This window comes from Leguminivora glycinivorella, chromosome 10 (assembly GCF_023078275.1).
Source record: "Leguminivora glycinivorella isolate SPB_JAAS2020 chromosome 10, LegGlyc_1.1, whole genome shotgun sequence".
Classification (NCBI taxonomy): domain Eukaryota; kingdom Metazoa; phylum Arthropoda; class Insecta; order Lepidoptera; family Tortricidae; genus Leguminivora; species Leguminivora glycinivorella.
This window is the reverse complement of record NC_062980.1, coordinates 12,642,925-12,657,308: the sequence shown is the minus strand read 5'-3', so window position 1 is coordinate 12,657,308 and position 14,384 is coordinate 12,642,925. Positions and strand designations below refer to the sequence as shown.

The following is a 14,384-nucleotide window of genomic DNA, read 5'->3' as shown; positions in this document are numbered from 1 at the left end:
CATTTAAAAAATCACGTCAATCCGTCGCTCCATTTTGCCGTAAAAGACGGCCAAACAGACACACGCACTTTCCCATTTAAGCAGTATGGATGAAGACGATGAAGTATGAATTTACCTCGTTTTTAGACAACTCCTCGTCGCAGAGTCGCTCTTGTTCCTTGGTGTGCCGTGTCTCTGTGACTATCGTACCGTCGGGTCGCAGGGCCCGCAACTCCTCCTGAAATATAAATATTAGGTAAAAATATAAGTAAGTAAAGGATAAGTACCTAAGTATAGATATTTACATGATTTTTTTCACTTAGCAATCAGAGAATATTATACTTAGAGTTCATTTCGGACTAACTAGTCAAACTACGTGAAAGTGAACAATTGCACATAAAAATGTCTTAGGATAATTACCTACTAGTGCCAGCTAATGTCAAAAACATTTTTGGGAGTTCCGGCGACGAGTTTGTATGTACAACAGATCTAAATGTGTCGATTCGTGGGATAGAAATAAAAATAAAAATAAATATTGGGGGACACCTTACACAGATCAACCTATCCCTAAACCACAGTATAATAAAGAGTATTATCATACAGTATGGCCACTCCTGCTCCCCGCTGAAAGTGCCGTCCACCCCCTCTCGGTTACCTCACAGTTACCGTCTGTCAAAAACGCGAACAGTCGACCTGTCATATGTCACTCATACAAGCATAGTACACGAGCTTAGACTGTGTGCTAGGAACGCGCCTCTTTCATAATTATAATAAATCGCCAGTGTCCGATGTGTGCCCAAACTAAGCAAAGCTTGTACTATGGGCGCTAGGCGACGATATACATACTTATATAGATAAATAGATAAAACATCCATGACTCAGGAACAAATATCTGTGCTCATCACACAAATAAATGCCCTTACCGGGATTCGAACCCAGGGGGCCGATTTTTAGTCTCACGGCGTTCGAATTGAGAAAATTGGCACTGAAAATAATAGGCAATTCACCGTTTTCAACCGGTATTTTAGTGACAGTGAGACTCAAAAATCGGCCCCCAGGACCGCGGCTCAGCAGGCAGGGTCACTACCGATTGAGCCAGACCGGTCGTCAATACCTACCCTAAGTTTTTAATAGTTAATTGTAATCCAGGTCTAAATATTCCTTTCTTCAATGATGTGCTTTGCTTACATCATCATGACAACACAACATTATATAGCACAGTATACAGCAAACCTGACATAAAGATTCTTGCTCTGTTGCTATTAAAGAAAAGTATACTTACCGTGTCATCAGTGTTGATGGTGGTGTTATAGGTGGTGGTGTCTCGCAGCACTTTGGGTCCTCGTGGCACCAGCGCCAGGTGGTGGTCGGTCTGCGCCTTCAGAGCATCGCGGATGTCTTCTTCCTCCGTCTCTTGTACTGCCGCTATTAAAGCCTGTAACAATCAAAAAGGAAAATTTAAGACTATTTTATACATTAAAAATCGAGTAAAATTCAAGGAACATAACTAATCGTAATGCACGAAGAAGAATTGTTAAATTGTGATATGCATCTGATGCACCTATATTATTATTTATAAATACTGCAGCTTCAATATTATTACAGTCTGACCAACAAACTGTTATACACGCGATAGACGATAAAATAGCAGGCCGTCCCTATCGCACTATTTGTAAGTGCGATAGGGAACGGCCTGATATTTTATCGTCTATCGCGCGACCATGCTTCCCGTGCAGAAATACATATATTATGGCTACGCGCTATGTTGCGGAATTTCATTACAACTATTTTCTGCATACTAAACTGAACTGTCAGCCGATATATCAGAATAACAGCGCGCAGGGGCCTCCTGACAATCCATACTTTATACTTTAATATTATAAAAGGGAAAGTGTGTGTGTCTGTTTGTTTGTCCGTCTTTCACGGCAAAACGGAGCGACAAATTGACGTGATTGTTTAGGTGGAGATAGTTGAAGGGATGGAGAGTGACATAGGCTACTTTTTGTCTCTTTCTAACGCGAGCGAAGCGGCGGGCAAAATTTCTGGTCAGGGGGCCGATTTTTGAGTCTCACGGCGTTCGAATTCAGAAAATTGTCACTGAAAATAATAGGCAATTCACCGTTTTCAACCGGTATTTTAGTGAAAGTGAGATTCAAAAATCGGCCCCCAGGCTTTAATTTTGACAGAAACTAATGTGTAAAACCTCAAAATGATATTCAAACCAAACTTTTGTGAGAATCTATGACACCACGTTTTTGACATTAACAATAAAAACTCAAGCTGTCACAAAACCAAAAACATGTCACAATTTGATTAATTATTTTATAATGTCTGAAAACATTTTTTACACAAAAGCCGCAAAATACTGGGCTAATGTCCCAGCCACGATAAACGGCGTGCTTGGCGGCTACGAGCATATCTCGGGCATTGACATCAAGGGGTCCAAGGCCTTTCTAAATGACATTCTAAGTCTTAAAAATGCCCCCGGTACTGAGTTAGCTCTAGACTGTGGAGCCGGGATCGGCCGAATCGCTCAATACCTGCTGATTCCCGTGTTTGACAAGGTTGATTTGGTCGAACAAGAGAAGAGGTTCCTCTCCGTCGCCAAAAGAAGAATCGGTGAACTCCACGAAAGACTTGGATCACTTTACAATATAGGCTTGCAACATTTTACCCCGAAGAAAAAATATGATGTCATCTGGTGCCAATGGGTACTTGGTCATTTAAACGATATCGATCTAATTGCGTTTTTAGTAAGATGTAAAAAAGCGCTCAACACGAACGGTGTTATAGTAGTTAAAGAGAATATCACTGCAAGCGAAGAAATAGAATATGACGACGAAGATTCATCAGTAGCCCGACCTTACAAGCTCATGCAATTAATATTCAAAGAAGCTAATTTAGAACTGATAAAAGAAAGTGTACAAGACGGATTTCCAGATGATATCTATAAAGTTTATTTATTTGCTCTAGTCCCAAACGATTTGGACAAAAAAGCCTTTGTTTTAGCTTCTTGATTATTGAATAATCTTGTTAGGTTAAAAAAAAGGATAAGTTAATAAAGCATTTACAACCGTTAAGCGTCTTCATCTTGCTAACATTTTGCGGAAATATCGGTGAGGCAACCGGAGCACTTGTAGTCTTGCAATATGTGTTTACATATCTGTACCTTATTCTCTTGCAATAAAGCGAATATTGTATAGATGTTTTTGATGTCGGCAGTAGTGTTTGCCAAGGCTTATCGGAGATGCAGCGGAGTCGTGGGCTGAATTCGTGATTGTGACGTTTAATAAAGTAGGTTCGCAGACGAGCGGCCCAGCGACATTCGCACGTGAATTTACCGTTTAAGTACTACAAGTTACATGTTGCATCACTGCGCTATGGAATTTTCAATTGAGCTGAATAATGAATTAAAGGATAATAATTTGAAATAAATCGACTTGACTAGGCTACTTAAGAAGACACTTCTAATGTATTCATTCAATCAAATGGTAAGTTAAAGATAACAAATTCTTGTAATATTTTAGTAAGTTGACTTTCGTTGTTTAAGTAGAAGTAGGTACTTATATCATGCTAGTTGGAGCCCGTATTTTCATCTGCGTAGAATAATAATGATGATGATTAATTGCAACAATCTGGTAATCCTGTTATCTCAATTCCAAATTGCACATAGTTAAATTAGCTCAGCGGTTTACGCATAAACGGGTAACAGTAACAAAAAGAGTTAGAGTTAGAACAAATTAGGAAGTAGGAATTAGTTTATATAGTAAAATAAAGTAAATAATTACAAGAGAATAAGTTGCGTACTTATAAGTATGTATCAATTACTCATTTCAAAATGTATCTGTCACGATCAGAACTGAGAACCATAGTATCAATGGCACAGATACCTTCATAAGTATGCCCGACAATTAGTTTGACCGATTGATGTTCGAAGAACAGTTAGCGATGGATATCGCACTCGGGTCTATTATTAGGGCCGCCAATCATGGAATGGAGAGGTAAATGCGAATTGACGTTTACAGTTACCTCGTGATCGACCTGGTATTCATTTTGAAGTGCTCTTGGTGCAAATTTTGATGGGAAATGCTTGTACGGTACTAAACTTCTTTGTATTTGAATAGCAAGTGAATGCAGCTCTAGTCTATCAAGGCTTTGTAATTTTTTATATTATTTTCGAAAGCAATTTACACATGCGTGAACTGTTGAGTTGTGTGGTTCCCTTGCTTTGTAAAATATGTTCATCGGTAGGTACTTTTAGTAGATTTTGAGCCCATTAGGTTCAGCTCCACGTACAATCGTACATGTTTAGAACAAGCGTTTTAAATTTTTGACAAATTAATTGTTATTTTGAAAAATATGGTGAGTAATACATAGGTATTCAAGCATCGACTCAAAACTCATTGTTAGCTGATGATTTTTCTAAATCTCTAAAACTATTTTCATACATAGAATTCAATCAAATGTCTCGTGGTTGAAAAAAACAGCAGGGGGCCGATTTTTGAATCTCGGCCATTCGATTTCGTGAAATTCGTTTAATAATATCTCCACTACTAGCGATTTCAATTCTACTAACAGAATCGAAAACGAGTGGTTATTACCACTAGTTTTAAAATTACTAGCCGTCCTTCTTCAAAAATAGCATTACGTCGTTTTCCACCGACTTTCTAACGGCGAATTCGTACGTTCGAAATTCAAAAATCGATCCCCTGGTCTCAATATATTAAATTCTCTAAACTTTTTATATTGCGGCTAGTACGGCAAATTTGGCCGCGATTCGGCGCTCTGATCATTATTCAGATCAAGTCTGGTCTGGAACGGCCTTTTTGCTTGGAACTCATTATTTTCGTCGCCGCAGAACTAGTTTCGATGGAAATAACTCGCCAAATCTTTTACTTTAGAACAACTTAGGAAGTCAGCGAACTCTTGACTTTATCATCTTGACCGGGATGCATGTCATTACTTTTCTCTAAAAGCTTTTTGGTTTCATATATTAACAATTGAGTGTATATTATGTTTCCTAAATACTTATGTAGGTAATTCTCGAGTGAAAATCTACGGATTTTCTTTTTTGTAGAATGTTGTGCCTATTAGTAAATTAAGATAACAACAATACCTATTAATAACTCATATCCGGTTTTGGACGGCATAGAGTAAAACAAGTAAAAAAGTTTCGATCGAGCTGTAAAATTCTAACCTAAACTGTAACAGCAAAAATCGTTTTACTTGTAATTATAGTATCAGTTAAAAGCAAATAAAAACACGTAGCAAACTTAATTGGTTCTGTTATTAAGTTATTATTAACTACGAGTATATTGTTGCCAGACTATTACCTGCCAATCAAAAGTAACCGTACACGTTTATCCACTGCCAATAAAAAATATAATTGATTCGGGTTATTTATTAGTAGAATTGCACAAAAACAACTTATTTAATTTCTTTGATTGTACATTAAGGAGAAAAACGTGAGCAAAGGTCGTTGCCCAGTTAATTCGTCGGATTGGATACGTTACTCACGCTTAAGATTGATCATAACGCAAAATGTATGAATGTGGAAGTACAATTGAAGTGCCTACGAGTAATTCTTTAATTTTCTTCTAATTATACACAACTAGCTTTTTGCCCGCTGCTTCGCTCGCGTTAATTTCGCCCTCCCATTTTAGGGGAGTGGGAGGCTAGAAAGAGGCAAAAAGTAGCCTATGTTCCATCCCTTCAACTAGGTATCTCCACTTTAACTAACATAACCACAAAATTAAAATTAAAAAAAAAACCCTGACCGCGACATAGTAGACCGATTTTTATGAAACATGGCTAAGAATCCCGACTAACTCAGCTTTCAAACAAAAAAAAACTTAATCGAAATCGGTTCATCCGTTCGGGAGCTACGATGCCACAGACAGACACGTCAAACTTATAACATCCCGTTGCGTCGGGGGTTAAAAATCGGACGTCGTGAAAGACGGACAAACAAACAGACACACACACTTCCATTTACAATATTAACAAGTAGGTAAGTACATATATAAGTATACCTAAAAGTATGGATTATATAAAAATATATAGAAGTAACATACACGTACCGTACCTGTATGTCTAGCGCATGATTACCGCGAGAGTATGTCGCCGCGAGATAGATTGGATGTCTTTTTCTAATGACATAAGGACGGGTAGTCTATCTCGCGGCAATCATGTGCTAACCCTGCTGAGTACTTTTGAGCAACCAGTTGTCAAAATCATACATATTTTCTGAAACCACGAGCATTCAAGTTTTAATTATAACTACATTCTAAAATTATAACACCAAATAAATACATTAAATAAAGAACATGTCAAGCCAGTTTCCAGTAAATCATATTGCAAAACATGTACTTATACTTGTACAAGTAGAAAGCAGTTATCATACTTGCAGCGTTGAATGGCGTAGGCCTGAATTGCAATTTAATTTGTTGATTGCCTTCTAGTATATCAAACTAACAAGTTCATTTACCCGCTAGACTGTATGATATAGAATCTAACCCGCTTAGTTTTAATCGTATTGATCTTAATCTTACGCAATATTTACATATTAGGTACCTAATAAGAACCAGAAAAAAAAAAAACATTAATTTACAAAAACCTAGCTAATTACCTATTAATTTGGCAACTATAATTTCATAATTATTTATTTAGCTGCTTTTTTCTGGGTACTTCCGCAGTTAAGCTATTCTCTAGATTTGGATTGATATCCACTTTGCTGTGCCATATTGACGACCAAATCACCAAAAGGAGATGCTAATTATACTGTATGGTGAAATTTGAAGGACCAGCCATACTTTTTTTCATTATGACCTCATAACTCATAAGTCATCATGCAGTATGGCTGGTCTTTAAAATCTCACCTGTATATGCCAAAAATTGGACTAAACAAAATGATGTCTGGTAGTTACTTACATTTTGTTCAAATACGAGAACGAAATCTCATTTATGAATTTTATGATACTGATTTGTGATAGCAGCATTGTTTATTTTTTATCATTAATTAGACCTTAATATTACGAAAGTTCAATTATTATTCTTATCGCATCAATCACCTGTCAGTTCGGACATAACCTCTTTATTTCTTCAAAAGTAAAAGTACCGGACCAGTCGGCGACAATTGCCCCTTCACAGGCCAAGCATATAATGGCGCGACAGTATTGTAATGAACAAGATATACCACCCGTCCTACTCTAATTGATACAGAGAGAAGAGGACAGATTAGTTTATCTCGCGGGCTTGATAAGTCGCGCCCATGTGCTTGTCCCGCTGACCGGTGTTTTGATGGATTCCACGGAAAACGTCCATAAACGCTCAGATGAATATCTTAATGGTTGACAAGACAAGGTTTTGTGTATTTATAGTGTGTTTACGTTATTATTAAAATATTCTTAGGCCGCAACGCACTTGGCCAAATTTTTATAAACTTTATCGACTGCAAGGGCTGTTGTACAAGGCAATGACATGATCGGGCATTTTCGCGAGAACAATCACCAAAAATATTTTTTTTAGGACGGTAAATTTTATGTTTTTCCTACTCGAGCCCTTTAGATAAAACAAGAGTCAAAAAAATGGTCCCAAAATTTTCTATTATTTTGCATACTTTCCACTTTGTAACCGCTGTACAAAGTGTTTGAAACATTAAATTTGGGACGCTTTTTTTACCTAGGAGGATCGAAAGGGTTCGTGATTCTGAGTAGGAAAAACATTAAATTTATCTCATTTTGAAAAAAGGTTTTACATATTTTTTTCGCGAAAATGCCCTGATGCATTTCTTGCATATATTACAGATATGTATATCAGTCTATTAAAGTTGCCATAGTCCCAAAGTATCTGCAAAACGGATATATTTTATTCGTTATAATGATATTGATAAGTGTAAGTTACACTCAACTCTACGTTTGTTAGAAGTTTTACTAGTTTTATACTTACTGTGTCAAAGCCATCCCCTTTCTAAAACTATTCGCTTTTCACCGTACCACATAGTGCTTGCACGTAAATGTGCGTCCCAGAGACCCCAAGTTCGCGACCTTACGAGTTACGGTTGCCATAGCAACCTCCTTACTAATCTCAACTTTCATGACATCAAGGCCATAAGACGTTAACCAAGTTTAAGTTAATCAGAAAATGTATAATTCATAATGAGAATTTACTGCACCGTGCACCGTTAAACAGTAATGTAATTTTATTATGAATTAAAATACAGTTAGTTACGGGAGAGGTAGTGGGATTTGATTATAATTTGAATTCTATACGTCTCAAGTACTGTACCTATTTTATCATCACAAAGCAGCAAATTGTTTTTTTTAATAAGTCATTTGGATTAATTAGTTGAACGCCATATTCTTTTTAATTTGTCGCTGTTACTCACTCACGTTTATAATTTACCACTAGATCAAGCAAACGTATCTATTATACTTAGCGTATCAAATGAACTCAGTAAAATCCACTTAAGTCCGTCTTTAATCGCAGGTTGCAGCTTTCGTGCGAGAATATTTGTAAGTTGAAGTCAACAAAAACATTAAAAATACCTCGTTACGTGATATTTAATTGTAACAACACAAAAATTATGAACACTAAAGGGTCTGATACATATTTAAAATCACAGCAACTTTTTCAGTACAAAATCCGACACGCTCGGCCGGTATACAAATAGACGAACTTGTTTATTCTATCTAAATCTAATTCTGTGCAATTTATGTTATCAAAGTTACTTATCATACGGACATTCGTACTCAACTTAACCTTTTTATACATATTTTTCCCATATGTGTCTTGGATACAGAAAATCTATAGCTTGTTGATACTGAGTAATGATTATAAACGATAAAGGCCGTTGAAACTTGAAAGTGCGCCCGCGCGGCTCTCTCCTGTCATCGGACCACTTGTTACCTGTGATATATTTTTAGAAGTCATATTCAATCTATTGTACATGGACTTCGCTTATTTCTGTTATAGATTACATTAGAATTACGTAAAATTGTACCACTGTGTGCATGTGCAATGAATAAAATTGTTCATGTATTCAAGTAGGTATCTGAATTATTAAGAAACCTTTATGAAAGTATAATTTGTCTCCTCTTTATACGAACATATAAACGCATAAATGTAATATTAGCAATAAGGTTTTTTTCAATAAATAATTCTATTCTATTCTATTCTATTTTATTCTATTCTATTCTATTCTATTATTCTATTCTATTCTATTCTATTCTATTCTATTCTATTCTATATATTTTATCGGTATTCTACTTTTTCCCGGCCGTTCGATTTTGTGTTTAACATTTCCAATTTTTTTGTATTTGGATTTTTTTATATACTTTTAGTTTCCACTCAGAATCGCGAGCTCTTTCAATCCTAATAGGAGAAAAAAAGTTTCCGTTACCATTTTTTAACCCCCGACGCAAAAACGACGGGGTGTTATAAGTTTGACGTGTCTGTCTGTCTGTCTGTCTGTCTGTCTGTCTGTCTGTCTGTTTGTCTGTCTCTGTCTTCAAGCTCCGAACGGATGAACCGAGATTTAGTTTTTTTTATTTGAAAAGTCGGGAGTGTTCTTAGCCATGTTTCATGAAAATCGGTCCACTAGGTTGCGGTCGGAGGTTTTTTCAAAATTTTAATTTTGTGGTTAGGTTACTGATACATATTGTATGGCGGTAACAGAATGGAAGGTTTGAAAAAAGTGTGGAAATCTTGAGACATTTTTTTTCTCCTATCAGGATCGAAAGAGTTCGCGATTCTGAGTATGAATCGCGTAAAAAATACCCATGTTACAAAAAAGTGGGGTAGGCAACATTGAAAAAACTGGCCCATGTCACTAAATTTCCAATTTTACCTAGCACTTGTAATTTAACAAATAGCATATCACTTTCCATATATGTACTTTCGAGTGATGAAAACGTACGCTCTAAATTCAAAATGCCACTATGTACTTTGTTGCCAGATCTCTATTCTTAGAAACCAAGTATATTAATAAATTCCCTCGCATTCTCAATATTGATAAGACAGTTTAAGATAAACTTTGCTTACGGCAGCATGATCTTAACTAAAACGACCAATAGATACTTTCTCACGTCAGTAATAGAACTGCAAAATAAGAGTAACATCAAGTTAAAACGAAGTCGATAAAGTACGCAGTGGGAGAGGACACGACAAACCACTTAGTCGCTAGTCGCTTGTGACAACCTCATTGAATTAACCCTACCACATGCAATAAAAATAAGCTTAAAATTGTGCTTTAATAGGTATCAGTAGAGTTGAATATCATATTCTCTAAATATGGCTTCGTATGCAGGAAAGGGTTAAGATCTCGAGCCGTGCCAACTTTGTAATTCTACTTGATGTTTAATTAACTTAGATTTATTGGTGCAACACGTTTGGCTTTACGTCTGTTACTTTTATTAATTTAAACTGACGTGCAGGTAAGAGGCAACAGTCTTTGCTGAGTAATTAACTATTTAAGGACTTGGCTCTGTACACTTGAGCGAAACAAAGTTTTATATTTCGTCTTGTAACCTATGGGCATTTTCAGAATTTGGGTCCCCCAATTAGCGTAAGTTGTTAACAAAAATTTACTCGCTGTCAGTTTTGTGACGACAATTAAGCATAAAATCTGTATAAAAATTTACTTTTTTCACATTCTGAATTTACTTTTTTCACATTATCGCTTAAAGTTTATGTAATTAACACAAAAACAATATTTTTATTGAAATTTCATGCTTGATTATCGTCACAAAACTGACAGTGAGTTAATTTTTGTTAACAGGGGGGCAGGGTCCCAAATTCTGAAAATGCCCCTATAATTTTAAAACGGTGCTTAGTTTAAGAATTATTAATTTTACACAAATTGTTCCATCCTATGAGTATGTTCACGTCACGAGTGAACATGCACCATTCCATAACATAAATTGTTCAATGGAGTAATTTTATTATAAATAAGCATCGAGTCTTGTCTGTTTTTATCGTTCTGCTATTTGTTTATCAAAATTATGCAACAATTATACAAATTCTAGTAGCTTATAAATAAATTAAATTATAATTCACATAAAGTACAACATAATAGCTGGACCTAAATATATTTCCATGTAGAAACAGGCAATGTCAACGTAAATTTAACAGAACTAACTCTGAAAGCAAATGAGGCTACATTTAAACAAACTGTTGGTCTAGCCGAAGTGAAAATCGTTGAAACACTGTCTGGCTCTGTCGTTCCACTAAGGAAGAGCGATAGAGAGAGCTATCTACAAAGCGTAAACGATTGTGAAGTTGGCTAGGTGGCTGAAGGGAGTTCGCAAACGATGACTCACGATACATTTATTGCAACAGTAATACAGTTGGGAGAAGGCAATTAAATGAAAAACGTACAGCAATAAATAACTAACTGCAGTACAGTTACCCACGAAGGTATAAAACTAGAAATCTTCGAAGACGATTTTCTTGGCTACGACCGAAGAGCGTTTTTGTTGGAAGACCAGGTTTTGAAAGAAATATCATTGGTAGGCAGTAATAGTGTGCAGTGTGCAGGAAAAGGTCCGGTGGCGAGATGCTACGCGAAGGAACTTATAGAAGTGTCTTGGATTTATCACTAGATACTCTTAGAAGTAACTGTGGGAACAATTTTCATGTGTTAAGTTACCTAAGTAGGTAGAGGTTTGAACTGTTATGTAAAAATTTGAAGGGTTAACAAACCCTTTCACATTAGGTACTTACTTATTGCGATACGGATAAAAACGACTGATGCAATGACATAGTAAAAAAAAACTAACCAAGAAACTATTTATTGTATGAATTTTTATTTAAGTGTTATTAAATATTTTTTGTTATTAATAAAAAAACTTACCAAAAAACTTAAACGATTAAGTTTACGTAAATACCCAGTGTGTTTGTTTTTTTATACAACGTCGGTGGCAAATATGTATACGGTATGCCTGATAGAAAGCGGTCACCGTCACCTATGGACGCCTGCAACTCAAGGAGTGTCACGAGAGCGCGTTGTCAACCCATTAAAAACTTGTACAAGTTCTAAGTTCTAGTTTCTAGTAGTTAAGTTCTAGTTTGTTGTCTTCATTTTGAAAGAAGAAGAAGAAACACTAGCCATTTGAAAGTGTGATGTATGAATGCCAGGTAACAAATTTTAGAAATATAACTATTTTTTGACGTACCGACCTAAATAATTAACAAAAACAGAATATCATCCCCTCACCTACGCAGTGCAATGCTATTAGCATATGCTATAACCGTTATACTCCGTATTCATAGTCATAATGAATGTTTATCGTAAATCCACGCAATTTCACAATCGAAATATTATTTCTCAGGGAACCATTAAGAAAATGGCGGAAGGTATTAAGATGAAAGGGGACGCACAAATCCGCCTTTTCATACAAACGTAGACTTTATTTTTCTCTTCAGATAATTAACATTATTAAAAATATTTTGATACAATTAAATGCATTTTGACCACAACTGTGCCCCTACGTGATATATTTTTCAAAGCTTTAATTCATCTTTAATTATTTATTATAAGAGTAGGGCCTGTTTACACGGTGCGACAACTCCAGAGTAGGTATACGAGTTTCAGTACATTGCGGTATTTCATTGGTGTGCTATAAGTATCCATCCTTAATAGTCTGCAATGAATTAAAATCGTATGCAGATTTGCGCGCCGCCCTGAGGGCCATTATACGAGTAAAAGTATAAAAACTTATTTTTTTTCTAAACTATTATACATTAATAAAAAAATCTAGAAACTTCGAACGAAGGTTGTGCAGCTGTTTGTTTATAAACTGTATGAAAATATTATACGTAATCGATATCTAGAGAGGAGGCCCTGGTAGCCTAGCGGTAAGTACGTGCGACTTTCGTTCCGGAGGTCGCGGGTTCGAACCCCGGCTCGCACCAATGAATTTTCATCATTTGATATTTGCCAGTCGCTTTTCGGTGAAGAAAAACATCGTGAGGAAACTGGACTAATTCCAATAAGGTCTTGTTTACCCTTCGGGTTGGAAGGTCAGATGGCAGTCGCTTTCGTAAAAACTAGTGCCTACGCCAAATCTTGGGATTAGTTGTCAAAGCGGACCCCAGACTCCCATGAACCGTGGTAAATGCCGGGATAACACAAGGAGGATGAATATCTAGAGAGGAAAATGAGGATTCGGTTTGTATAGAAAAGCGACCGTCCCTTTTCTCATAAGGGCCATCGTATTTATACGGCCCACGCGTAGAACTTCATTCACATCCGCCGAGGCGAACCATTAGGCATCGCTAAATTGACCACCTGCTTAAGACTAATGCACATTGCATGCCATTCATGTATTTTGTTTGATTTTCTTTGCAAACAGCTGCCTTCGTTGTATTGGAAATAGAGAGGTCCGGCAGTTCCGGTAATCCGGTAAAATAAAGAAAATTCTGTAACCGAATTATCTTCCCTTTAGATTCTACAGGGTAATCCGGAACGGATTCCGGAACAGATTTTCGGGAGATAAACAGATTTTTCTTTTCTAATTGGGTGATATGAGATTTTTTTTTGTTAATAAACACTTAAAAACTGTAGCATTAAACGTAAAACTCACTGTAAAAATTTTGATTCAGCCGATTGCAAACCGATCCGGTTCGCAATACTGAATTGGAAACTCGTTCTTTAAATATATGTTTATTATTATAAAGGTTTTGTATAAGAATATATTCCACTTATGCTGGAATATTATTCTATTTGCCTATATATCACCATTATTATGATGATATTTATGAATAAATAAAATACATACCTACTCACATTTATAGTAGCGATAAACTATATTTCTATCGGCTTATTTTAGAACCTTATACTACAAGTATAATGAAATGAATCTATTCATAAGAAAGACCCACAAACTTAGATACGGAAGAACTAACAATGCGCAAACAGGTCGGCTTTTCTTAGACTATAAAATACGATATTCACGATCCCAGTCGAAAGCTTTTAGTAATCCAAACACTTAAGATGGAGCCCAACAAGTTTAGCTAGTCTGGGAAATTGTGCAGTAAATATAATGTTTAAAATAATATCTACTTACAAATCATTTTCCCGAGCATTTCCCTTCTATACAGCTAAACAATTTGAAAACAAACACGTGTGCACTCCCCTTTACAACAGACAAATTCGCAATTAATGGCATTCGACAGTGTCGCAGTTTATCTCCGATCACAGCATCAGGCTTTCTAGCGACATCTGCCACAGATCGCCGATACTCTCAAGCGTAAAGTACGTGGAAATGATTTCACCATTAGTAGAAAGGTTTTTGTGCCTATCCTTTACTTTCAAACGATGAATGTGAGATTTCTAAAACGTTTGGCATTTGTTGACGTTGAAATTGTATTCTAACAATTATTCAATTGTGATTAGGCATTTTGAA

The 14,384-nt window shown here is 36.1% G+C and overlaps 2 protein-coding genes across 3 annotated transcripts in view; one reads left to right on the top strand and one right to left on the bottom strand.

Annotated features, from left to right (window-relative positions):
- LOC125230045 (serine/arginine repetitive matrix protein 1) overlaps positions 1-14,384 on the bottom strand; it is a 176,546-nt gene that overhangs the window by 25,809 nt on the left and 136,353 nt on the right. For both annotated transcript variants that reach the window (XM_048135027.1, XM_048135026.1), the window contains exons 7-8: positions 1,262-1,414; positions 116-217 (exon numbers count right to left, since the gene is read on the bottom strand). In XM_048135027.1, the coding sequence (XP_047990984.1) occupies positions 116-217; positions 1,262-1,414 (255 nt within the window). The remainder of the gene's footprint in view (positions 1-115; positions 218-1,261; positions 1,415-14,384) is intronic.
- On the top strand, positions 2,199-3,053 carry LOC125230046 (N-terminal Xaa-Pro-Lys N-methyltransferase 1). The gene has a single exon (XM_048135028.1). The coding sequence runs from the start codon at positions 2,307-2,309 to the stop codon at positions 2,994-2,996; it is 690 nt and encodes a 229-aa protein (XP_047990985.1). The 5' UTR covers positions 2,199-2,306; the 3' UTR covers positions 2,997-3,053.

Bases quoted from the DNA above. Each gene is read 5' to 3' on its own strand.
- LOC125230046 (XM_048135028.1), top strand. From the start codon at position 2,307: ATGTCTGAAAACATTTTTTACACAAAAGCCGCAAAATACTGGGCTAAT.